This window comes from Mustelus asterias, chromosome 6 (genome assembly GCF_964213995.1).
Source record: "Mustelus asterias chromosome 6, sMusAst1.hap1.1, whole genome shotgun sequence".
NCBI lineage: Eukaryota > Metazoa > Chordata > Chondrichthyes > Carcharhiniformes > Triakidae > Mustelus > Mustelus asterias.
The window spans coordinates 72242480-72269932 of record NC_135806.1 but is presented as its reverse complement, the minus strand read 5'-3'; the positions used below and the strand labels follow the sequence as shown (position 1 = coordinate 72269932).

The 27453-nt window shown below is 42.7% G+C and overlaps 1 protein-coding gene across 1 annotated transcript in view; it reads right to left on the bottom strand.

Moving 5' to 3' along the window:
• Positions 1-17136: 17136 nt before the first annotated feature.
• The window catches only part of trpm6 (transient receptor potential cation channel, subfamily M, member 6), a 159811-nt gene continuing 149494 nt past the window's right edge, over positions 17137-27453 (bottom strand). The window contains exons 34-35 of the mRNA XM_078213871.1: positions 19470-19576; positions 17137-17265 (exon numbers count right to left, since the gene is read on the bottom strand). Of these exons, the coding sequence (XP_078069997.1) occupies positions 17183-17265; positions 19470-19576 (190 nt within the window). The 3' untranslated portion in view covers positions 17137-17182. The remainder of the gene's footprint in view (positions 17266-19469; positions 19577-27453) is intronic.

Here is a 27453-nt window from a genome sequence, read left to right as displayed (position 1 = left end):
ACTGAAGGTCTTGTAAAATTAATCCCTCCTTGGCACCAAAAATAGAGTAGCAATCCCATATGTATTTTATTTTTGTAAGTTGCCCCCCCCGATTCTTTTAAGGAGACATGAATTCACGTGTGGGAGTGCTGTTTCTTTCTTGCAGTATTCTTATGTATCACCAGGATTACATTTTTAAAAGTTGTTTATTTAAAAATTGCTGAATATTTGAAGCAAAAAACAAATTCTTGCTGTTCCCTAAATAATGTGCCCACTTAGCTTGACTGTAAAAATGCAGCCTTGGATCAATGCTTGAAAATTGTGATGAATAACTCCCCAATTTTGCATCTATAGAGTAATTTCTGATGTAAAACTGGCAGTATAACTTGGAAGTCAGATCCACCTGAGAAATGTATTCGGTAAGAGGAGGTTTGAGAGCCTATTCCAGGATGAAGGCTGACACAGCCTGGGCTTCACAGCCAAGTTTTGATCCATCTAGTAAGCATGATATTTAATCCTTTCAATTTAGTGCTCAGGCGGTTCTCTTTTAAGATCAGAGATTCACTTAGTGTTGAGACAGTAATGAACAAAGTGTTCAAGTGTCGCTGGATGGAAGCGACACAGGAGGTAGCAATGTAACTCCTCCATCACACACATCACCGACTCCTTAAGATTGCGAACAAAGCACTGTGCTCACAGAAGTATCTCACCTAAGCAAACACCAGTACATAGAATAAGCAACACAATCAGACCATCTATCATTGCAGGTGTACAAAATCTTTTAAAGGTGTAATGGTTAAAATTGTTTTTGTGGCTTGATTCAAAGTGTGTAAATAGAAGAATGCATCTGTTTTGGACTTAATCATCCTGTTAATGACAATCACTGCCGGATGCAGTTGTTGCACTGTTTGCCACTCAGGGATCTTGGTCAGTAGAAGCGCCAGAGAAAAGGTTTGGAGTACACAACTCTGAGGTGAAAAAAAATTCCCCGGACAAGGCTTTCAGTTCTGTGAGGCATTAGGAATATTTCTGTATTTTCATATACGTTGTATCGTTTTGCGCATTGGAAATCCTTCAAAACAACTGAATGTAACTTTAGAGATATCAGTAATTATTTGAAGCCCAAAATAAAAAGAAAAAAATAGGCAACCCAAAAGATAGGCTAATGATTCAGGTGAAACTTTTCTTCAGCGGTATCACTCTGCCCTTTTACATCCTTACTGCCCCATGGTGTAATTCCAAACTTTTCTGAATCTATCTTTATTTTACAGACCTTAAATAATGGAAAGTTACAGAAGCGTTATTGGGGTTCATTTTCCTTACCTTTTGTCCCAGTAAATGCCCATACACTGGTTTTATTACTAGCAAACTCAGAGAACATGCAAAATGATACTTGCTTAATACTAATCCTCAATCACAAACAATTGAAGGATTACGATGACAAGTTTAGCAATCAAACGTTATCTATTAATTAGGTTTCATATGAGGTCAGTGTTCATGTCCCAAAATCCCATGTTTCAAGTCAGAATCCTATCATTCTCTTCCAGGAATTGGTTTAGGATTATTATGGGGAAATTCCTGTGTCACCAAATTGATTTTTACTAATTACACATAATTTTTAAAATCATGATGGAAACACTAAGCAGGTCAGATGAAGAGAGGCACAGAGTCAACTTTTCAGGTTATTGATCTTTTGTCAGAACGGTCACTGTGTTATTAGAATATATGAATAAATCTGATGAAGAGACTTCCAAAATATCCAAATTAATCAAAATTCAGAAAATCAGAAACAACTTCAGCCCCTCAATCCTATTGTCCATATTCCTTAATGTGTGGTATGAAGGAGATAAATTGCTAAAATCATCTGTTCATGCCTGTGTTTGTACTCTGTAAATGGAAATGTTTATACCCCACAACTATTTAACCTGGCAGTATGTGTCATGCAACTCTGGTCAGCTGCGTGAACTGTTTATGTTTGCCCATCCAATCAAGCAGAAAGGACCAAAATCTGATGATTTTAGTTATGAAGGGGAAACTTCATTACCACACTGCATTCTCGATCTCTTCACACAGTGCAACACACATGTCACACCAAAACAGGGATTGAGATTGAGTAATTTTTACTAATTCACTATATTTAGTTCACGCTTGAATCAGAGTCTGGATTAAACAATTTTAAGCAATCTCATTGATTTTGGCAAGATGCAGCTGAAATAATCCAATTCAAAATCTTCTTGTGACTGTAAAGAAGGATTTCTTATGCGCAAACTGAAATGTAGGAAATCATGTTTGTTATATGTTCCATTGTTTTGTGTGTCACGGACAAAAAAAGCTCCTTTTGAGGTTTAGAATTCTAAACGTACACTAGATACAGTAGCAATAATCCAAGGCATTTGTTTTGTGAAAATATCTGCTATGTAATTGCAGAAAACACAAGGTTTGCTTTGCATGCTGTCGCCTTTACAATATACTAAAACTCTGGCCCTTGTTTTCTGTATATTTGTTCAACTTGTATTTGATAAAACAAATTGTGGCATCAAGTTGCTGCTGCTGTTCTCTATCCATTCTTGTTAATAGATTCTGTAAATAATACTGGCCAGTAGTTCAGATTGGCATTCTGCTTTGTAATTTTCTTATAAAGAAAAACGCATTTTCTGAATAATTAAGAGACAGAGCAAGATATATTGATGCAATTGCCTCAACTGAGTGTGATCAACTTTTTTTGTATTGGAAAACTGATTGTAATTAGAATCTTGTGGGCTTTTCTACTGCTAGGATTTATTTCAATAAATGACAAACAAATCCACTGACAGGACTGTCCATCTTAACTTATAGCTCCCAAAGAGTTTGAAAATGAATGTTATTAATAAATATGCAAAGGATTTGGGAAATCACTAAAAAATATGAGTAAGCTGGCAGTTGTTTCTCAGTCCTTTGAGGTTCAGACTGTATATATTTAAAATTCTTCACAACATTCACCCCACTGCTGAGCCTCTACTCACTTTTATGATTAAACGTTGGAATTGGCAGCATGTCCTATGGAACCTTGAGAGCTTTCTTCTATCTCGAGTGCCATAACTCCCGTCAGTAAAGATCTCTGAGCAGCATGGAATCTTTTAGGCACAAATGTTATACCCAAAAGGGAGAGGAGGTCTCAGGGTGCTGTTACCTTTATAAAGTGAAACTTCCATTGTGTTTATCCTGTGCATGTCCCCAAAGGTGACAGTGAGTCACAGCAATTCACTTCTCTGTCCAGTTCATTGTTGCACTTGAGAAATCACATTTCATTGATGCACTGTGCTAAATGAGCATGCTCAGTACAGCTATGAGATGGTTCCATTTGGACCAAACAAATAAAATGATAACGTTGCAGAAATTTCAAGTTCTGTTTAATTGAAATTCTCCCTTCACATGTTTTAGAATCTCCTCTGATATCAATGACAACTGTTTGCTCCGGCCCAAAACACATTTTCTACAGGACTATGGTAGCACGTTAATACCATTCCATGATTAAAACAAGACTGCAGATTTCAATTTTCCTGAAGATTACACTCAGCCATTAGCATTTTATTTCTCGTTTCCATCATTGCAACTGTTAACTGAAAGATAACCATCTAAACATGAATATTTGTAATTATTAATAAAGTAGTGTTTAAATAAACCGGACACTGATTGTAATAGTAAAATTCTACATAAATTGTTACAAGTAGGAACATAAACTATAATTAATGTTCATCAGGATTTATACTCCATTTTGGAAATAGCTAAATTGTCAATCTTCTAAAATCATTTACAATATTACAATCAATAGATACTTGGGGTTTCTTATGGTAACTGAACTACTTTAAATATTTAACAACTGGATCACCTTGTGGGATCTGTTAAAGGAAATTGAGACAATCTGAAATGTTTGCTAGTTTAACAAAAATAATGTTATATTTTCCTACTCTTTTCAGCTATGCTAGTGACATTGCACTATGGGCCTTTGAACTTCACCTAGGATTCTCAATAAAGAATAAAAGAAAAGGATAGTGACATTTTAATACCCATATATAAAAAAAACGACTGTCTCCAAATCAGGAAAGTTCATTTAACTTATCCTTGCCATAGCCCTTAAAGGTTACTGAGAATGAGTTGGGAGGAGTTGAACAGTTTGTATTCAAAGCCTTTCTTACAGAGGCTTCAGAGAATTCCTAATGCATTGGGGGAAGGCACTGTAAGAGTTCAGTCTTCTGTTTCCTTGTATATAACAAAATTCTTCTGTTTGTTCTGTTAAGTAAACTGCGAATACTTAAAAGTTTTAAGTTACCTTGTATTTGAAAACATTGACATTTAGAATTCTGTAAGCAGAATAGTTTAACAATAGTTGAAGTCTTTTTAATGCACATTAAATATTTCTGAATGTTTACTGTAAATGACAATCTATGTTTATGTTCCTTTAATGAAGAATGGAGAGTAAAAACAATAAAATGTATAATAAATCATTCTAAAACTGTTTGTCTTCTTAAATGAAAGTTGTAAGAATATAAGAGGAAAATGAAAGGTGATTTGGTTCAAAAAGGCCACATTTTCTACAGGGTTAGATTTGATATTTAATGGGTTGCATGATACCTAGTAGATTGAAGAGCAGATCCTCAAAATGTTTCTGAGGTAAGGAAAACTCCAAGTTATCATCTAACATCATGATTTGCTTTGTACAATTGAGACTGGCTGTCAGTTAAGTACATAGGAACAGGAGTATACTATTCACCCCTCAGTACTGTTCCACTATTCAATAAGCTCATGCCTGATCTGTATCCCAATTCCCATCCACCCGCCTTGGTTCCTTGGTTGAGAAATTGGGCTGGTTAGTACCCTTAGATTCAACCTCCGCCACACTCCCAGGTAGTGCATTCCAGATCTTAACCACCCACTGCATGAAAAAGTTGCTCCTCATGGAGTTGCCATTGTTTCTCTTGCCAATTTCCTTAAATCTGTGTCGGCTGGCTTTTTATCATTCCACCAACGGGAACAGTTTCTTCCTATCAACTCTATCCAAACCCCTCAAAATTTTGACTACGTCCATCAAGTATCCTCTCAACCTTCTCTTCTCCAAGGAAAACAATCCCAAACTTCTCCAATCTAACTTCATAACTGAAGTTACTCATGGCTGGAACCATTCTCATGAGCTTTTCTGCAGCCTCTCAATACATTCACATCCTTCCTAAAATGTGGTGACCAGAACTGAATGGAATACTTCATTTGAGGCCAAACCAGTGCTTTATACAGGTTTAACATAATTTCCTTGCTTTTCTATGTCACTATAGCAACCTATCCTGCCACCTTCAATGATTTATGCACATAGACACCCAGGGTCCCTTTGCTCCCAAACGCCCTTTAGAATTGTATCCTTTGTTTTGTATTGACTCTCTGGGTGAAATTTTTCCATCCTGCTGCCACAGGAATCGTAGCGGGCGAGACATGGACTATGCAAAGTTCCATTGACCTCGGGCAGGACTTTCTGACCTTGGGGTGAAGGAGGCCAGAAAATCCTGCCCTCTAAGTTCTTCTTGCCAAAATGAATCACTTCACAGTTCTCGACATTAAATTTCATCTGCCATTTGTCCGACCATTCTACTAGCTTGTCTATTTCCTTGTGAAGTTCTATTCCATCCTCATGGTTCACAATAATTCCAAGTTTCGTATCATCCACAAATTTTAAACTTGTGCCCTGTACACGAGGGTCTAAGCATCAATAAGGAAGAGCAGGGTTCCTAACACTGGTCCCCGTGGAAATCCACTACAAACATTCCCCTAGCCCGAAATACAACCGTCCAACGTGACTCTCTGTTTCCTGTCGCTCAGCCAATTTCACAACCAAATTGCTTCTGTCCCTGTTATTCCTGGAGTGCTAACTTTGCTCACTAGACTGTTGTGTGGCACTTTATCAATTGCCTTCTGGAAGCCATATACCCCACATCACAACATTACTCTCATAAATCCTCTTCATCAAAAAACTCAAATTAAACATGACTTGCTTTTAACAAATTCATGCTGGCTTTCCTTAAATAATTCACATTTACCCAAGTAATGATTCATTTTGCCCCAAATTATCATTTCTAAAAGCTTCCCCACCATTGAGGTTAAACTGTAAAGGTCATATGTCCCCCAGAACTGATCCCAATGACCCAAGAATCCAAAACCCTTCTTCCCGCATCACCTCTACAGCCATGGATGTATCTGCTCTACCTTTCCATTTCTACAATCAATTGCACTTGCACTCTACAATCAATTGCAGGAGTAATTTGGAGGTTACTACTTTTGAGGTCTTCATTGTTAATTTCCTGCAGTAGCACAATGAATTCTGATTTCAGGATCGCATCTCTCTTCCTACCTATGTCAGTGGTACTGATATGGACCACAAAACTAGCTGCCTATCCTCCTCAGTTACTCTGCAGCTGTACAGTGACATCTTTGACCCTAGCACCAGGAAGGCAACATGCCATCCTGGTTTCACCTCTGTGGATGCAGAGATGTCTGTCTGTTCCCCTAACTATCGAATCTCATATCACTATTGCTCTTCCAGGCTTCATTACCATTTAGAAGGTTATATTGTGCTGTCTTCTTAAGGTGGTGCAGTCCATGTGTTGTAGGAACACCCACAGTGCAGTAGGCAAGGGAGTTCCAGGATCTTGATCCAGTGACAGCAAAGGAATGGCATTTTAGTTCCAGTAAGGGTGGTGTGTGACTTGAAAGGGTAATTGTAGGTAATGGTGTTCCCAAGCATCTGCTGCCCTTGGCCCTCTAAGAATATAAGAACTAGATGCAGGGGTAGACAATTCAGCCCCTTGAGCCTGTTTCGCCACTCAACATGATGATGGCTGATCGAGGTAGTAAAGGACATGGGTTTGGAAGGTGTTATCGAAGGAGTCTTGGCGAGTTGCTGCAGTGCATCTGTAGATTGTACACACTGCTGTCACTTTATGTCAGTGGTGAGGGGAGTGAATATTTATTGTGGTGGATGGGGTGTTAATGAACTGGGTTGCTTTGTTCTGGATGGTGTCAAGCTCTTGAATGTTGTTGGAGCTGCACTCATCCAAGAAAGTGGATAATATTCCATCACACTCCTGACTTGTGCCCTGTCGATGGTGGATAGGCTTTAGGGAGTCAGGAGATGAGGATTCCCAGCCTCCGACCTGCTCTTACAGCTAGAGCATTCATATGGCTGACCCAGTTCAGTTTCTGGTCCTAGGAAACACCCCAGAATGGTGATAATGTGGGATTTTTAAAATATATATATATTCATTCATGGTATATGGGCGTTGCTGGTTAGATTAACAATTATTGCCCATTCCTAGTTGCTCTTCAGAAGGTGTAGTAAGTTGCCTCCTTGAACCATTGCTGTCCCTGAGATGTAGGTATACCCACAGTGCTGTTAGGGGGGAATTCCAGGATTTTGATACAGCGAGTAAAGGAATGGTAATATATTTCCAAGTCAGGATGGTGAGTGACTTGGAGGGGAACTGCCAGGTGGTGGTTTTCCCAGGTATCTGCTACTCTTGCTACTCCTGATGGTGTCAAGCTCCTGAGTGTTGTTGGAGCTGCTCTCATCCAAGAAAGTGGATAATATTCCATCATACTCCTGACATGCCATGCAGATGGTGGACAGGCTTTGGGGAATCAGGTGAGTTAATCTCCAGATGGTAGTGGTCGAGAGTTTGGAAGGTGCTGCCTAAGGAACTTTGGTGAGTTCTTGCAGTGCATCTTATAGATGATACATACAGCTGCCACTGTTCGTCAGTCATGGAGGGGGTGAATGTTTGTGAAAGGGGTAGCAATCAAACGGGCTGCTTTGTCCTGGATGGCGTCAAGTTTCTTGAATGTTGTTAAAGCTGCACTCATCCAGGCTAGGAGAGAGTATTCCATCACACTCCTGACTTGTGCCTTGTCGGTGGTGGACAGGCTTTGGGCATTCAAGAGGTGAATTACTCGCCGCAGAATTCCTAGCTTTTGACATGCTCTGGCAGCCAATTTTTAATGGCTAGTCCAGTTCAGTTTCTTGTCAATGATAGCATGTTGATAGTGGGGGATTCAGCCATTGAATGTCATTTGGTGATGGCTGGATCCTTTCCTGTTGGAGATGGCCATTGCCTGGCACTTGTGTGGTACAAATGTTATTTGTGACTTGTCAGCTCAAGCCTGGATTTTGTCCAGGTCTTCCTGCATTTGGACATGAACTGCTTCAATATCTGAGGAGTCGCAAATGCTACTGAACACTGGACAGTCATCAACGAATATCCCCACTTCTAATCTTATGATGGAAGGAAGGTCAGTGATGAAGCAGCTGAAGATGTTTGGGCCGAAAACACTACCTTGAAGAACTTCTTTGATAATGTATTGGAGCTGAGATGATTGACCTCCAACCACCACAACCGTCTTCCTTTATGCTAAGTATGTCTCCAACCAGTGTAGTTTTTCCCGATTCCCATTGACTCCAGTTTTGCTAGGGCTCTTTGATGCCACACTCAGTCAAATGTTGCCTTGATGTCAAGGGAGTCACTCATCTCACCTCTGGCATGTTTGAACCATGTTCACATGTTTTGTCCATGTTTGAACAAAGGCTCTAATGAGGTCAGGAGCTGAGTGGCACTGGCGGAACCAAAACTGAGGGTCTGTGAGTAGGTTATAGCTGAGTAGGTGCTGCTTGATAACATTGTTGATGACCCCTTCCATCACTTTACTGATGATCGAGGGTAGACTGATAGGGTGGTAATTGGTCAGGATGGATTTGTCCTGTTTCTTGTGTACAGAACACACCTGTGCAATTTTCCACATTGTCGGGTAGATGCCAGTGTTGTAGTTGTACTGGAACAGCTTGGTAAGGCGCGCAGCAACTTCTGGAACATAAGTCTTCAATACTATTGCTGGAATATTGTCAGGGACTTTGCAGTATCCAGTGCCTTCAGCTGTTTCTTGATAGCATGTGGAGTGAATCGAATTGGCTGAAGACTGACATCTGTGATGTTGGGGACCTCAAGAGGAGGTTGAAATGGATCGTCCACTTGGCATTCTGGCTGAAGATTGCTGCGAATGCTTTAGCCTTATCTTTTGCATTGATGTGCTGGGCTCTTCCACCATTGAGGATGAGGATATTTGTGGAGCCTCCTCCTCCAGTGAGTTGTTTAATTGTCCACCACGATACACGGCTGGATGTGGCAGGACTGCAAAGCTTAGATCTGATCCATAGGCTGTGGAATTGCATAGCTCTGTCTATTACTTGCTGCTTTTGCTGTTTGGTCTGCAAGTAGTTCGGTTTTGTAGCTTCACCAGGTTGACCCCTCATTTTTAGGTATGCCTGGTGTTCCTCCTGGCATGCCCTTCTCCATTCTTCATTGAACCAGGGTTGATCCCCTGGCTTGATGATAATGGTAGAGTAGGGGAGGTTACAGATTGTGGTTGAGTACAATTCTGCTGCTGCAGATGGCCCACAGCACCTCATGGATGCCCAGTTTTGAGCTGCTAGATCTGTTCAACGTCTATCCCATTTAGCACAGTGGTATTGCCACACAACACGATGGAAAGTATCCTCAATATGAAGATGGGATTCATCTCTACAAGGACTGTACGGTGGTCACTCCCAACAATAATGTCATGGACAGATGTATTTGCAGCAGGTAGGTTGGTGAGGATGAGGTCAAGTATGTTTTTCCCTCTTGTTGGTTCCCTCACCACCTGCCACAGTCCCAGTCTAGCAACTATGTCCTTTGGGATCCGGCCAGCTCAGTCTGTGGTGGTACTACCCAAGCACTCTTGGTGCTAGATATTGAAAACCCACTCAGAGCAGATTCTGCGACCTTGCCATCTCAGTGCTTCTTCCAAGTGGTGTTCAACATGGAGGAGTACTGATTCATCAGCTGAGAAGGGAGACTTGACCTGGTGCCATGAGACTTAATGGAGCCAGAGTCAATGTTCAGGACTCCCAGGGCAACTCCCTCCCGACTGTACACCACTGTGCCGCCACCTCTGCTGGGTCTGTTCTGCCAATCGGATAGGACATACCCAAGAATGGTGATGGTGATGTCTGGGACATTATCTATAAGGTATGATTCCGTGAAGCCTGCACCTAGGCTGATCCGGTTTAATTCCCTTCTGTTCCATTTGAGCAGTTGAATATAACTGAGTGGATTGCTTGGCATTCAAGAGTCAACCACATTGCTCTGAATCTGGAGTCACATGTAGGCCAGATCAGGTGGGTTTTCCAGCAATTGACAATGGTTTTCATGGTCATCATTGGACTTTTAATTCCAGATTTTTTTTTATTTTTAAAAACATTCCACAATTTGCCGTGGTGGGATTTGAATCCAGGTCCCCAGCATGTTACCCTGCATCTCTGGATTAGTCATCAAGCGACAATATTGTTGCGCCACTACCTTCCTATACAGTGATGGTACAGCCATTGAATGTCAGGGGAGATGGATAAATCCGCTCTTGTTGGTGATTGCCATTGTCTGGTACTACAGTGGTTTGAATGTTGCTTGCCTCTGATCAGCCCAAGCCCGAATATTGTCCAGGTCTTGCTGCATATGGACACAGACAGTTCCAGTATCTGATGAGTCATGAATGGTGTTGAACATTGTGAAATAAATTGCAAACATCCCCACTCCTGAAGGTCATTGATGAAGCAGCTGAAGATGGTTGGGTGTATAAGACTATTCAGGAGGAATTCCTGCAGCGATGTTCTGGGACTAAGATGACTGACTTCCAACAATCACAATCATCTTTCTTTGTGCTAACTATGACTCCAACCAGTGGAGCGTTTTCTCCCGATTCTCATTGACTTTCGTTTTGCTAGGGCTCCTTGATGCCACACTCGGTCAAATGCTGCCTCAATGTCAAGGGCAATCATTCTCACCTCAGTTCTTCAGCTCCACTGTCCAAGTTTGAACCAAGACTGTAATGAGATCAGGAGCTGAATGGACCTGATGGAAAACAAACAGTGTGCCAGTGACCAGGTTATTGCTGAGTAGGTGCTGCAGGACCACACTATTGATGACACTTTCCTTCATTTTGCTGATGACCAGTTTGTAGATGGGAGTGAGATACACTCAAAGGATTTCTTCGCTACCTGCCTATTTCTTCTCGGATTGCCTGGTCATCTCCAATTCCCTCTCTTCCTGCATACAATGAAGCTGTGAGGTGACCACATCTGTAAACGTGCTATCAACAAAGGTCTGAACCTCACTGATGTGCTGCAGTGACAGCAGCTGCTGCTCAGGCATCAGAACCTGGAGCTCAACTGCTGCAGCTGATTACATTTCCTGCAAAAATCATTCTTCAGGACACAGAAAAAGTCCTAGAGTTTCCATGTGGAATAGAGTGTACACTCGGGATATTACATTAGATGTGATTTAATTTCAGCTATTGACTACCTCAAACCTTCATAAGGCTTTCTTTCTGGTTTACTCTGGGCTGTTTTTACACATACAAAACCTTGGTGCATTTTGCACATCTGATCTGTGATTCGTTTTTTGTAAAATACTTTTGCCACAACTGAAAGGAATATCAATCCCATTATTTTTCCGATTATTCCTAAACTATACAATCCAATACATTCTAGTTAAATCTGCCAACTGTCATTTTTGTGATTATAATAGTTATAATAGAGTATAATAGCGTGGCATGGTGGCTTGGGTAGCACTGCTGCCTCATAGTGCCAGGGACCCGGGTTTGATTCCCGGCTTGGGTCACTGTCTGTGTGGAGTTTGCATGTTCTCCCTGTGTCTGTGTGGGTTTCCTCCAGGTGCTCCAGTTTCCTCCCATAGTCTGAAAGACGTGCTGATTAGGTGCATTGACCCAAACAGGCGCCGGAGTGTGGTGACTAGGGGAATTTCACAGTAACTTCATTGCAATGTTAATGTAAGCATACTTGTGACTAATAAATAAACTTTTTTAGAGTTTGTTTTCATTTAACAAATTATTAACACAGCAGTATCCCACTTGGATTTTGACTGATATCCTTAGTTTCCAAATCTGTTCAAGTTCATAGTCACCACTCCAAAGAAGTGAGCCTGCAATTGCAATCATTTGCACAATGAGGCTCTTCAATTATATATGACTGAAAACATGATTATGTCCATTGACAAGTTAGATGGATGTTCCTGAGAATAGTCTAACTTCCAGATTTAAGTGAATAATATTGAAAAAACTCAATTTACAACTCTGTGGAGGATATTGAACTTATTCATCAGCATCCAAAATAGGGTGCAATCTATACAGCCAAGGCATACCAGAACAAAGAGGCCAACAAGGGAGAAGGCTATTTTACAGCTGGTAAAGAGGCAGAATCAATTAATGACATTGTAAAGTCTCTAGGCAACAGTGGTCATAACATGATAAAATTTCACATTCAGTTTGAGGGTGAGAAGTGGGGATCTAAGACAAGTGTCTTAAATTTAAATAAAGGCAAGGGTATGAGGGCAGAGTTGGCCAGCGTGAATTGGTTAAAAGGCACCTTGATGCCAGTAGAGACTCCTTGATGCCAGTAGAGAAGCAGTGGGTTTAAGGAAATGAATGTTTGAGAATATATCTCAGCTCTCAACAAATATATATTCCATTGAGAAAGAAAGGCTCTATGAGAAGGATGAACGGCCAACTATTAGTTGCAAAGATTACTGGCAGGTCAGAAGATTGGACAGATTTTCGAAACCTGCAAAGAGTGACCAAAACAATACAGAAGGAAAAAACTGTAGACAGCTAGCTAGAAATATGAATACAGATAGTAAGAGTTCATATAAGTACTTAAAAAGGTAAAGAGTAACTAAAATGAATGTTGGTCCCTTAGGGGGTGAGATTGGGGACTTAGTAATGGGAAACCAGGAAATATCAGAAGCATTGAATGGGTATTTGTGGCTTGTCTTCCTGTGGAGGACACCAAAACAAATCCTAAAAATCAAGAGGTTAAAAGAAGAGAGGAATTTAAAATAATCACAGTCGCTAGGGAAAAGATACTGGAAAAATTATCAGAATTAAAGGTTGACAAGTCCCCTGGATCTGATAGCCTACAGCCTAGGGTCTTAAAAAAGTACTGCAGAGATAGTGAAAAATTACAACCAATACATCTAAAGCTTCTTGGATTTTGCAAAGATACTCAGCAGATTGGAAAATATCAAATGTTACACCTCAGCTTCAGAAAGGAGAGAATCAGAGCAGCAATCTAAAGGCCAGTTAGCCTGACATCTGTCAGAGAGAAAATGCTGGAATCCATTATTAAGGTGATAACAGCAAAACATTTTTAAAAGTCACAGAATCAAGTAAAATCAACATGGTTTCGTGAAAGGTAAATCATGTTTGATTGTTTTATTAGAGGTCTCTGCGAAAGTAACGAACAGGGTGAATAAAAGATGTCGTCCACTTGGATTTCCCAAAAGTATAAGGTGTCATATGAAAGGTTACTATACAATATAAGAACTCATGGTAACATATTAGCATGGATAGAGGATTAGTTAGATAACAGGAAGCAGAGTAGGCATAAATGAATTATTTTTGGGTTGGCAAGCTGTAACTAGTGGAGTGCCATAGGGATCAATGCTTGAGTTTTAACTATTTACAATCAATATTAATGATTTGGACGAAGGCAGCGACATAGATTTTCCGGCCACACTCATCCCAAGACTGGAAAATCCCCCCCGAGGTCAACGGACCTTTGCATGGTCCTGTACGTTATGATTCCCATGATAGGCGGGACAGGAAAATTCCGCCCACCGTATGTATGGTTGCTAAATTTGTTAATGACACAAAGATAGATGGGAAAGTAAGTTGTGAAGAGGACAAAGAGTTTACAAAGGGATATAGGTAGGTTAAGTGAGTGGGGAAAAAATTGGCAGATGGAGTATAATATGGGAAAATGTGAACTTGTCCACTTTGACAGGAAGAATAGAAAATAATTATATTATTTAAATGTTGAAAGGCTGTGGAACTTTGTGGTCCAGAGGAATCTGGATGTCCTAGAATATGAAATACAAAACGTTGCTATGTACAGCAATTAGGAAGGAAAATGGAATGTTGGCATTTATTGCATGGAGAATGGAAATATAAAAATAGAGAAGTGTCAATACAGCTGTACAGTACCTTAGTGAGACCAGATCTAGAATACAGTTTTGATCTCCTTGTTTAAGAAAGGCTATGATTGCATTAGAAGTTCAGAGAAGGTACACATGACTGATTCCTGAGATGAATGGATTGACTTATTGGGAAAGTTTGAAGAGCTTGGGCCTATACTTATTGGAGTTTAGAAGAATGACTGGTGATCTTCATAGAAATCATAGAAACCCTACAGTACAGAAAGAGGCCATTCGGCCCATCGAGTCTGCACCGACCACAATCCCACCCAGGCCCTACCCCCATATCCCTACATATTTTACCTGCTAATCCCTCTAATCTATGCATCCCAGGACACTAAGGGGAAATTTTAGCATGGCCAATCAACCTAACCCACACATCTTTGGACTGTGGGAGGAAACCGGAGCACCCGGAGGAAACCCACGCAGACATGAGGAGAATGTGCAAACTCCACACAGACAGTGACCCAAGTCGGGAATCGAACCCAGGTCCCTGGAGCTGCGAAGCAGCAGTGCTAACTACTGTGCTACCGTGCCGTATAACAAAAATCCTTGGGGGATTTGACAGGGTGGAGGCTGAGAGGATGTTTCCATTGTGGGAAGCCCCGGACAGGGATCACAGTTAAAAAATTAGAGATTTTCCATTTAATGCGGAGATGAGAATAATTTTCTCTCAGAGGGCATTAACCTCTGGAATTCTCTTCCCCAGAGACTAGTGGAGGCTGGGCTATTGAATATATTCAAGACTGAGTTAGATTTTGATTGACAAGGGAGTCAAGGTCAGGGGAGGTCAGACAAGAAATTGGAGTTTAGACCACAATCCGATCAGCCACAATTTTATCAAATGGCAGAGCGGGGTTAAGGGATAAATGGCCTACTCCTGCTCCTACCTTTTGTTCTAGTGAAGGTGCTTTTGAAGGAGCCTTGGAGAGTTGCTACAGTGTATCCTGTAGCTGGTATGTAACGCGAACATGTGCCAATGATAGAGGGAGTGAATGTTTAAGGGTAGTGGATGAGGTGCCAATCAAACAGGTTGCTTTGTCCTGGATGATGTCGAGCTTCTTGAATGTTCAGAGCCGCACTCATCCAGGCAAGTAAGGAGTATTCCATCATGCTCCTTCCTAATTTGTGCCTTCTGGATGGTGGACAGGCTTTGGGGAGTAAGGAGGTGACTTAATCACCACAGAATACCCAACTATTTGACCTGCCTTTATAGCCACAGTACCTCTGTGGCTGGTCCACATATATTTCTGCTCAATGCTAACCCCAGGATGTTGATGTAAGGGGATTCAGCAATTGTATGCCATTGATTATCCAGGAGATATGGTTAGATTCTCTATTGTTTGAGATGATCATTATCTGTCATGAAAGTTATTTGTTACTCATCAGTCCAAGCCTGGATGTTGCTCAGGTCTTGCTGCATATGGACAAGGGCTGCTTTAGTATCTGAAGAATTGTGAATAAAACTGTACATTGTGCAATCATCAGTGAATGTCCCTACTTCAGACATTATAATGGAGGGTAGATCATTGATGAAACATCTTAAGATAGTTGGGCCTCAGATGTTGTCATGAGGAACTCCTGGGACTGAGATTGATCCTCAACAATCACAACCATCTTCCCTGCCTTAGGTATGACTAACCAGCGGAGAGTTTTATCCCTGATTCCCACGGAGTTCAATTTTGCGAGAGCTCATTGATGTCACACTCAGTCATGTGATACCTTGATGTCAAAGGCAGTTGCTGTCAGCTCACATCTGGAATTATTCTCTTTTGTCCATTTTGGATCAAAGCTGCAATGAGGTCTGAAGCAAGTGGTCTTAGCAGAACCCAAACTAAACATCAAATGAGTGACATTTGATAGAACTATTGACAACACCCTCCATCACTTTGCTGATGATCAAGATTGAATTTGTCCTGCTTTTTGTACACAGGACAGACCTGAGGCAACTTTCCACTTTGTTGGTAGATGCCAGTGTTATAGTCGTACTGAAACAACTTGGTTGTGGGCGCAGCTAACTCTTGAGTATAAGTATTCAGCACACAAGAAAACATTACAAAAAGCTGTTTATGCCATATCCAGGAGGTGGTGCCAGCCTCCTACCAGAGTGACAACGAGGGACCAGTAGCATTCCTCACTGAATTTCGGTACCCTGTTATTCTTTTCTTCTGAAATATGATCCTATATTAAATAAAGTCTGTTAATGAAGGGAATTAAATGATTGCGGCAGAATTCTTTATCAAGAGAAGTAGTTTTCTGGGTATTGTACAGTGGAAAAGTAAAGCAATTTGCCTCACGTGTTGAACGGATTATCAGCAAATCCCTAACCCATAGCTAAGGTCACGTGATCATGATACATCAAAAGTTGACTGTAATGGCCAAAGTTTCACTGTACTCAGAATTAGAAAGATTAAAGTACAAAAAGCAACACATACCTTTAAGAGATGATCAAAATATCCGATATTTACCTTTCAGAATCTTGTTAGTTGAATAACCTACCAAATTCTCATTTTTCCTAGCAATCGATATTTAAGATCTTTCCAGCTGTCTTTTGAGTGCTTTGATGGGGACGTTATGAGGAAACATTCATCGGCTGTTCATGGCAGCAGAATTCTCTGGTCTTGCTGCAGTGAAAGGAGATTTGGCTGAGCGCCAAATTCTCCGTCCTTGCTTGCAGCAGCAGCGGGGCGTGAATGGCCAGAGAATTCCAACCTTTAACTTGGGTCTCAACAAAAGGTCCAACCAGTTTCTCTGCTGAGACTGTCACCGAGGTTTATAACTTCACTCAAAATTATTCTGAACAGTTGATTGTTCAAACTATTGACAAAATAGGTGCTGACACGAGTGAACCCCCCGCAGCATATCACTTCAAATAGCAGTGCCTGTAGGTGTATTGTAGTATGAAACAAGCCCTGAATTGAAGCATAAACATTATTGGCATGGCATTAACAGTGGCAGCTTCACAATTACTGAACAGATATTTAATAATAGTCAGCGTTTCAGCCACGTTAAAAAAAGTTAAACAGCCCATACAATGTACACATTCTCCGCTTCCAAACAATAAATTCTAGCCTTCTTCCTTGTGAAATAAAATTTGATGCCAATAGTCACAATCTTGTGTTAGCTGCTGAAGCATCATCTTCAGGAGGAGGGTTTACTTTGCCAGGATTATAAAAATTTCTTCTCAGATCTGCAATTAAACAGAAAAGAATATTCACAAAGTTGAAACTGTCTCATGGATATAGAATTACTTTGCTTGTGATGCACAGTGACATAGTAACAACATTCCTGAATTTTCTTTTCGAGTGGTATTTCTAGAGATATCAACAGCACATTCTTCTGTAAAATGCTTTTGAAAAATTGAAATGTGAGTAGATTCACGATATCATTACTGTGCTGTATGGAGTTCTGGTCGCCACATTGTAGGAAGACGTGAATGCACCGGAGGGGGTGCAGAGAAGATTTACCAGGATGCCGCCTGGGATGGAACATTTAAGTTATGAAGAGAGGTTGGATAGCTTGGGTTGTTTCAATTGGAGCAGAGAAGATTGAGGGGCGGCCTGATTGAGATATTCAAGATTATATGGGGCATGGACAGGGTGGATAGGGAGCAGCTGTTCCCCTTAGTTGAAGGGTCAGTTACAAGTGGACACAAGTTAAAAGTGAGGGGTGGGAGGTTTAGGGAATTTGAGGAAAGACTTTTTTACTCAGAGGCTGGTGACGGTCTGGAATGCGCTGCCTGGGAGGGTGGTGGAGGCGGGATGCCTCACATCCTTTAAAAAGTACCTGGATGAGTACTTGGCACGCCATAACATTCAAGGCTATGGGCCAAGTGCTGGCAAGTGGGATTAGACGGCCAGATCAGGGCATTTCATGCATCGGTGCAAATTTGATGGGCCGAATGGCCTCTTCTGCACTGTGGTAGTCTGTGATTCTGTGATTACAAAGGGATCAGAGCAATTCCTCACCCGTTAGAAGCTGACATTGCGAACTGCATACACTTTGTCTGTTCCATCCCAAATCAGGAAGGCAAACAGCAGGTAACGCGAGGAGAGCATGACCTACTGTTGCCTCTCCAGACCGATCACAATTTCTCTCCCCCACTTCCACCAGGACCACTGCTGGCTCCTCTCCACTGCCACATGCAAATTTTGGTGAACAGGTAGAACCCAAATTCCTAACCACCCACCTTGCTGCCACTCCCCAAGAGTAAGAGGTCTCACAAGACCAGGTTAAAGTCCAACATGTTGATTTGGAATCATGAGCTTTCGGAGCGCTGCTCCTTCATCAGGTGAGGAAGGAGCAACACTCTGAAAGCTCATGATTCCAAATAAACCTGTTGGACATTAACCTGGTGTTGTGAGACTTCTTACTGTGCTTACTCCAGTCCAACAGCGGCATCGCCACATCATGACTCCCAAGAGAATCAGGTGAACCCTGACAATTGTTCCTGGTGTTGGAGTGTGACGTTGCAGCACTCCCTTGAAGGATGGCCTCCTGTCCCTTCCATTTCATTGCTAGGTTTCACTGAGGCCTTCAGTAAAAAGCAGTTTTTAGGGCTGTCCCGTTAAGTGTTCTCCCACCTTTTCTGGTGCTACTGCAGGAGGAAAACGGTCCCCAGCCTTGCAACGGCAGGTTTCCATTTGATAATGAGGGTCCTACCAGAATACATAATGACCCTACACCCGGGCAAATGAATCAAGGCCATGGCAGATTGAAATCTAGCCATAACCGTCCTGGGGCAGAAAGAGGTGAATCTCAATCTATATTGGGATACCTACTAAGAATAAATAAATACAGGACGAACATGGGAAAGCTACCACAGTTAAGGTTGCGAATAATAGCACAGACATTGCAATACTAAGAATGGTGAGGCTGTCAGTGCTCACTGTTGTTACTGGGTAAAACTGACATCAGCTTCTGTCAGCACACATATGCATCCGCACACGCACAGTTAAACATAGAAGTCCAGAAGTAAATGGCACCCTCCACAGGCTGCCCTGTCATAGTTTTTGCCAATGGATTCTGCAAAGAAATCATTTGCCTTGTGAAAGTAGGTTCATAACCTACTACTGAATGACTGATGAAAAAATTTAGTCTTGTTCAATCAGGACCAACTGAGTTTTGAAAAATGGTTGGTTCTAATTACTGCTGAACATCTCTGGCCCTGAAACATAATTTGATAAGTGTGGAATTCTTTCCCTCAGAAATAAATAGTGTTTTTTTGTAAATAAAACAAAAGTAATGTTTTGACATAATTTTTGTGCTACCTCCTGTGACTCAGTGTCAAGTGTTGCTTTATAATGCTCCTGTGAATTGCCTTGGGATGTTTTATTATACTAAAGGTGATACAAGTTGTTGTTGCTTAGGTACAACCACCTACTATAATCTCACCTGGTAATTTTAGTTTCCTGCAGCAGGTGTTACAGTGATGGTTCACTGTGAAGTTTCTGATTGCTTCTTCGCCAAGGTTAGCTGGTCCAAATACCATTTCCTGTGACCTAGATATCACACAAGGCAAATTGGGTGAGAAATTAGATGATGAAAACTAGATGTATGGAAAACAATCAAACAGATATGTTTAATATTTACTAATCACGTTTTGAGCTATATTTGGTGATGCTTCAATGGTCTGCTGGATGAGACATACATTTCAACTCTCCAGAAACTAAAAGCGAAGAACCTGAAAGTCTGAGGCATTTCTCGCAGTTTCTCATAACTTCACGAGGAGGTCAGCAGAACTCCCAAAGAGAGGATATTTTAGATAAATACGTGGCTGAAGAGATAGAACATAGAACATTACAGCGCAGTACAGGCCCTTCGACCCTCGATGTTGCGCCGACCAGTGGTACCAATCTAAAGCCCCTCTAATCTACACTATTCCAATATCATCCATATGTTTATCCAATAACCACTTGAACGCTCTCAACGTTGACGAGTCCACTACTGCTGCAGGCAGGGCATTCCACGCCCTTACTACTCTCTGAGTAAAGAACCTACCTCTAACATCTGTCCTATATCTCTCACCCCTCAACTTAAAGCTATGTCCCCTCGTGCTAGCCAACACCATCCGAGGAAAAAGGCTCTCACTATCCACCCTATCTAATCCTCTGATCATCTTGTATGCCTCTATTAAGTCACCTCTTAACCTTCTTCTCTCTAACGAAAACAACCTCAAGCCCCTCAGCCTTTCCTCATACGATTTTCCCACCATACCAGGCAACATCCTGGTAAATCTCCTCTGCACCCTTTCCAACACTTCCACATCCTTCCTATAATACGGCGACCAGAACTGTACGCAATACTCCAAATGCGGCCGCACCAGAGTTTTGTACAGTTGCAGCATGACCTCCTGGCTCCGAAACTCAATCCCTCTACCAATAAAAGCTAACACACCGTACGCTTTCTTAACAACCCTATCAACCTGGGTGCCAACTTTCAGGGATCTATGCACATGGACACCCAGATCCCTCTGTTCATCCACACTACCAAGTATCTTACCATTAGCCCAGTACTCTGTATTCCTGTTACTCCTTCCAAAGTGAATCACCTCACATTTTTCCGCATTAAACTCCATTTGCCACCTCTCAGCCCAGCTCTGCAGCTTATCTATGTCCCTCTGTAACCTGCCACTTCCCTCCGCACTGCCTACAACTCCACCGACTTTAGTGTCATCCGCAAATTTACTAATCCATCCTTCCACGCCCTCATCCAAGTCATTAATAAAAATGACAAACAGCAGTGGCCCCAAAACAGGTCCTTGCGGTACACCACTAGTAACTGAACTCCAGGATGAATATTTCCCATCAACCACCACCCTTTGTTTTCTTACAGCTAGCCAATTCCTGATCCAAACCACTAAATCACCCTCAATCCCATGTGTCTGTATTTTCTGCAAAAGCTTACCATGGGGAACCTTATCAAACGCTTTGCTGAAATCCATATACACCACATCAACCGCTTTACCCTCATCCCCCTCTTTGGTCACCTTCTCAAAGAACTCAATAAGGTTTGTGAGGCACAACCTACCCTTCACAAAACCGTGCTGACTATCCCTAATCAAATTATTCCTTCCTGGGTGATTATAAATCCTATCTCTTATAATCCTTTCCAATACTTTGCCCACAACAGAAGTAAGGCTCACTGGTCTATAATTACCAGGGTTGTCCCTACTCCCCTTCTTGAACAAGAGGCCAACATTTGCTATCCTCCAGTCTTCTGGCACTATTTCTGTAGACAATGACGACACAAAGATCAAAGCCAAAGGCTCTGCAATCTCCTCTCTAGCCTCCCAGAGAATCCTAGGATAAATCCCATCCGGCCCAGGGGACTTATCTATTTTTACCCTTTCCAGAATTGCTAACACCTCCTCCTTATGAACATCAATCCCATCCAGTCCAACAGCCTGCATCTCAGTACTCCCCTCAACAACACTGTCCCTCTCCAGTGTGAATACCGACGAAAAATATTCATTTAGTGCCTCTCCTATCTCTTCAGAGTCCACGCACAACTTCCCACTCCTGTCCTTGACTGGCCCTAATCTTACCCTAGTCATTCTTTTATTCCTGACATACCTATAGAAAGCTTTAGGGTTTTCCTTGATCCTACCTGCCAAAGACTTCTCATGTCCCCTCCTGGCTCTTCTTAACTCTTTCTTTAGGTCCTTCCTGGCTAACTTGTAACTCTCAAGCACCCTAACTGAGCCTTCACATCTCATCTTAACATAAGTCTCCTTCTTCCTCTTCACAAGAGATTCAACCTCCTTAGTAAACCACGGTTCCCTCACACGTCTGCTTCCTCCCTGCCTGACAGGTACATATTTATCAAGGACACATAGTAGCTGTTCCTTGAACAAGTTCCACATTACAATTGTGCCCATCCCCTGCAGTTTCCTTCCCCAACCTATGCCAGCTAAATCTCGCCTAATCGCATCATAATTTCCTTTCCCCCAGCTATAACTCTTGCCCTTTGGTATATACCTATCCTTTTCCATTGCTAAAGTAAACGTAATCGAATTGTGGTCACTGTCACCAAAGTGCTCACCTACCTCCAAATCTAACACCTGGCCTGGTTCATTACCCAGTACCAAATCCAATGTGGCCTCGCCTCTTGTTGGTCTATCTACATACTGCGTCAGGAAGCCTTCCTGCACACACTGGACAAAAACCGACCCCTCTGAAGTACTCGAACTATCGCTTTTCCAGTCAATATTTGTAAAGTTAAAGTCCCCCAGTACAACTACCCTGTTACTTTCGCTCCTATCCAGAATCATCTTTGCAATCTTTTCCTCTACATCTCTGGAACTTTTCAGAGGTTTATAAAAAACTTCCAACAGGGTGACCTCTCCTTTCCTGTTTCTAACCTCAGCCCAAACTACCTCAGTAGACGAGTCCTCATCAAATGTCCTTTCTGCCACCGTAATACTGTCCTTGACTAACAATGCCACACCTCCCCCTCTTTTACCACCTTCCCTGCACTTAGTGAAACATCTAAACCCCGGAACCTGCAACAACCATTCCTGTCCCTGATCGATCCATGTCTCCAAGATGGCCACAACATCAAAATCCCAGGTACCAACCCATGCTGCAAGCTCACCCACCTTATTCTGGATGCTCCTGGCGTTGAAGTATACACACTTCAAACCGCCTTCCTGCCTGCCAGTACACTCCTGCGACTCTGAAACCTCATCCATGACCTCACTACTCTCAACCTTCTGTACATCGGAGCTACAATTCAGGTACCCACCCCCCTGCTGAATTAGTGTAAACCCTCCCGAAGAGCATTAGCAAATTTTCCCCCCAAGATATTGGTACCCCTCTGGTTCAAGTGCAGACCATCCTGTTTGTAGAGGTCCCACCTACCCCAGAAAGAGCCCCAATTGTCCAGATATCTGAATCCCTCCCTCCTGCACCATCCCTGTAACCACGTGTTCAACTGCTCTCTCTCCCTATTCCTCTCCTCACTATCACGTGGCACGGGTAACAAACCAGAGATAACAACTTTGTTTGTTCTAGCCCTAAGCTTCCACCCTAACTCCCTGAATTTCTGCCTTACATCCCCATCCCTTTTCCTACCTATGTCTTGAGTGCCTATGTGAACCACAACTTGGGGCTGGTCCCCCTCCCCCTTAAGGATATTGAAAACACGATCCGAGACATCGCGGACTCTGGCTCCTGGGAGGCAACACACCAAACGCGAGTCTCTTGCGTTTCCGCAGAATCTCCTATCCGTCCCTTTAACTATAGAGTCCCCAATGACTAATCCTCTACTCCTCTCCCCCCTTCCCTTCTGAACCACAAGGACAGACTCTGAGCCAGTGACCTGTACACCATGGCTTACCCCTGCTACGTCCGCCCCCCCCCCCCACCCCCGCCAACAGCATCCAAAAGTATACTATCCCCAATTTCTACGACATTTTTTGTTTCTCCCCCCACTTGGATGGCTCCCTGTACCTTGGTGCGGTGGTCAGTTTGCTCATCCTCCCTTTCCCTCCCCTTCTGAGCTGCCGGGCCGGACTCTGCGCCGGAGGCACGGCCACTGTTGCTTCCCCCAGGTAGGCTGCTCCCCCCAACAGTACTTAAACAGGAGTACTTATTTTTAAGGGGCACAGCCACTGGGGTACTCTCTAGTACCTGACCTTTCCCCTTCCCCTTCCTAACCGTGACCCACTTGTCTATCTCTCGTGGCCCCAGTGTGGCCACCTGCCTGTAACTCCTATCTATCACCTCCTCATTCTCCCTAACCAGACGAAGGTCATTGAGCTGCAGTTCCAGTTCCCCAACGCGGTCCCTTAAGAGCTGCAGCTCAACGCACCTGGCGCAGATATGGACGTCCGGGAGGCTAGCTGACTCCAGGACCTCCCACATCAGACACTGAGAACAACAAACTGGCCTCACAATCATAATTCCCCCTTTCTTCCAATGACACAGAAAAAAAAACTGTCTAAACCTACCCCACGTCTGCCTGTTTGCGCCAAAGCCCGATGAGCCAAAGCCCGTCAGCTCTCACTCTACTTCCCACTCACGACGCTGCCCGCTCAAAGGTGCGGCCTGCTTTTAAACCCTCCAAAAACCTTCCCAGGCTTCTCCTGGGCCTACTTCCTGTTTTGCAAAAAAAACCCTCCGATTTTTAACACAAATTTAACTGAAAAATAAATAAATAAATCACATGCAGGAACACACTCCCTTACTCTCAGCCTGCTCCTGTGGAACAATGAGGCTGAAAGCTCCAAGCTAAGCCCTTTTTAAACCTTCCCAGGCTTCTCCTGGGCCTACTTCCTGTTTTGCAAAAAAAAAACTCCGATTTTTAACATAAATTGGTGTCAAGGGGACGGTTTCAGATTCCTGGGGCATTGGGATCGGTTTTGGGGAAGGTGGGACCTGTACAAATTAAACGGGTTACACCTGGGCAGGACTGGGACTGATGTCCTAGCGGGACTGTTTGCTAGAGCGGTTGGGGAGGGTTTAAACTAATATGCCAGGGGGATGGGAACCTATGTAAGGAGTCCGAGAAGGAGGGAGCAAGGACAAAATGTGGGGAGAAGGTTCCAACTATATCACAAATCAGGAAAAAAGTTAAAAGGAAGGAGAACTCAGGAGATGTTATTAATGGAAGTGTTAGAATTCAAAAAGAAGGTACAAAAATTAGCATAAGGGCACTTTATCTGAATGCTTGTAGCATACGAAACAAGGTAAACATCATTGCGAACAAGTATGATTTGGTGGCCATTACAGAGACATAGTTGCAGGATGATTCACGACTGGGAGTTAAATATCCAGGGGTATCAGACTGTTCGGAGGGACTGACAGGAAGGTCAGGGAGGTGGTGTAGCGCTGATATTTAAGGATGACATCAGAACGGTAGTGAGAGATGATATAGGTTCTATGGAAAAAAGGGTTGAATCCATTTGGGTGGAAATTAGAAATAGTAAGGAGAAAAAGTCACTGATAGGCGTAGTCTATAGGCCACGAAATAAGAGCATCATGATGAGGTGAGAAATAAACAAAGAAATAACTGATGCATGTAAAAATCCTACAGCAATTATCATGGGGGATTTTAATCTACATATCAATTGGTCAAACCAGGTCAGTCGAGGCAACCTTGAGGAGGAGTTCATAGAATGCATCCCCGATAGCTTCCTTGAACAGGATGTAATGGAACCTACGAGGGAGCAAGCTATCCTAGATCTGGTCCTGTGTAACGAGACAGGAAAAATTAATGATCTTACAGTTAGGGATCCTCTCGGAAGAAGCGATCACAGTATGGTTGAATTTTAAATACAGATGGAGCGTGAGAAGGTAAAATCCAACACCAGCGTCTTGTGCTTAAACAAAGGAGACTATAAAGGGATGAGGCAGGAATTGGCCAATGTAGACTGGGAGCAAAAACTTTATGGTGGGACAATTAAGGAGCAGTGGAGGACTTTCATAGAAATCATAGAAATCATAGAAACCCTACAGTGCAGAAGGAGGCCATTCGGCCCATCGAGTCTGCACCGACCACAATCCCACCCAGGCCCTACCCCCACATATTTACCCGCTAATCCCTCTAACCTTTCAAAGCGATCTTTCACAGTGCTCAGCAAAAGTATATACCAATGATAAGGAAGGACTGTAGAAAAAGAGATAATCAGCCATGGATATCTAAGGAAATAAAGAAGGGTATCAAATTGAAAGAAAATGCATACAAAGTGGCAAAGATTAGTGGGAACCTAGAGGATTGGGAAATCTTTAAAGGTCAACAGAAAGCCACGAGAAAAGCTATAAAGAAAAGTAAGATGGATTATGAGAGTAAACTAGCTCAGAATATAAAATAGCTCAGAATATAAAAACATTTCCCTCCCAATATCCTGGGAGGGAAATTTGCTACGGCTCTTCGGGGGGGTTTAAACTAATTTGTCAGGGGGATGGGAAAAGGAGTTGTAGTCCGGAGGTCAGTGAGTGTAGTGAGGTACTGGGAAGGGTATCATGGTCAAAGGTTGGTACCAGTAGACAAGAAGGTGGGTTGAAGTGTGTCTACTTCAATGCAAAGAGCATCCAAAATAAGGTAGGCGAACTTGGGGCGTGGATTGGCACTTGGGACTACGATGTTGTGTTGATGTTACGGAGACATGGGTAGAACAAGGACAGGAATGGTTGTTGGAAGCTCCGGGGTATAGATGTTTCAGTAAGTGTAGGGTAGCTGGTAAAAGAGATGGAGGAGTGGCACTGTTAATCAAGGAGAGTGTAACGGCTGCAGAAAGGCATTTCGAAGGGGATCTGCCTACAGAGGTAATATGGGCTGAGGTTAGGAATAGGAAAGGAGCGGTCACGTTGTTAGGAGTTTACGATAAACCCCCAAATAGTAATAGAGATGTGGAGCAAGAAATTGCTAAGCAGATTATGGATAGGTGTGGAGGTCACAGGGTAGTTGTCATGGGAGACTTTAACTTTCCAAATATTGATTGGAACCTTTATAGGTCGAATAGTTCGGATGGGGCAGTTTTTGTGCAGTGTGTGCAGGAGAGGTTCCTGACACAATATGTGGATAAGCCAACAAGAGGTGGGGCCACATTGGATTTGGTAATGGGAAATGAACCGGGCCAAGTGTTGGATTTGGTTGTGGGAGAGCACTTTGGAGATAGTGACCACAATTTGGTGTCTTTTGTTATTGCAATGGAGAGGGAGAGGGCCATACGGCAGGGCATAGTTTACAATTGGGGGAGAGGTAATTATGATGCAATCAGGCGGGAATTAGGAAGCATAGGATGGGAACAAAAATTGTCAGGGAAAGGCACTAATGATAAGTGGAACTTTTTCAAGGAACAAATACTGCGTGTCCTTGATAGGTATGTCCCTGCCAGGCAGAGAGGAAATGGCCGAGTGAGGGAACCATGGTTCACAAAAGAGGTGGAATGTCTTGTCAAGAGGAAGAAGGAAGCGTATGTAAGGTTGAGAAAACAAGGTTCAGTTGGATCGATGGAGGGTTACAAGTTAGCAAGAAATGAGCTGAAGAAGGGGCTTAGGAGAGCTAGGAGGGGGCATGAGAAGTCCTTGGCGGGTCGGATCAAGGAAAACCCCAAGGCTTTTTACTCTTATGTGAGGAATAAAAGAATGACCAGGGTGAGGTTGAGGCCGGTCAAGGACGGCAGTGGGAATTTGTGCATGGAGTCAGAAGAGATAGGAGACGTGATGAATGAATACTTTTCTTCGGTGTTCACCAAGGAGAGGGGCCATGTTTTTGAGGAAGAGAGGGTGTCATAGGCTGGAGGAAGTAGATGTTCGGAGGGAAGATGTACGAGCAATTTTGAATAAACAAAGTTGATAAGTCCCCTGGGCCTGATGAAATATATCCTAGGATTCTTTGGGAGGCAAGGGATAAGATAGCAGAGCCTTTGGCA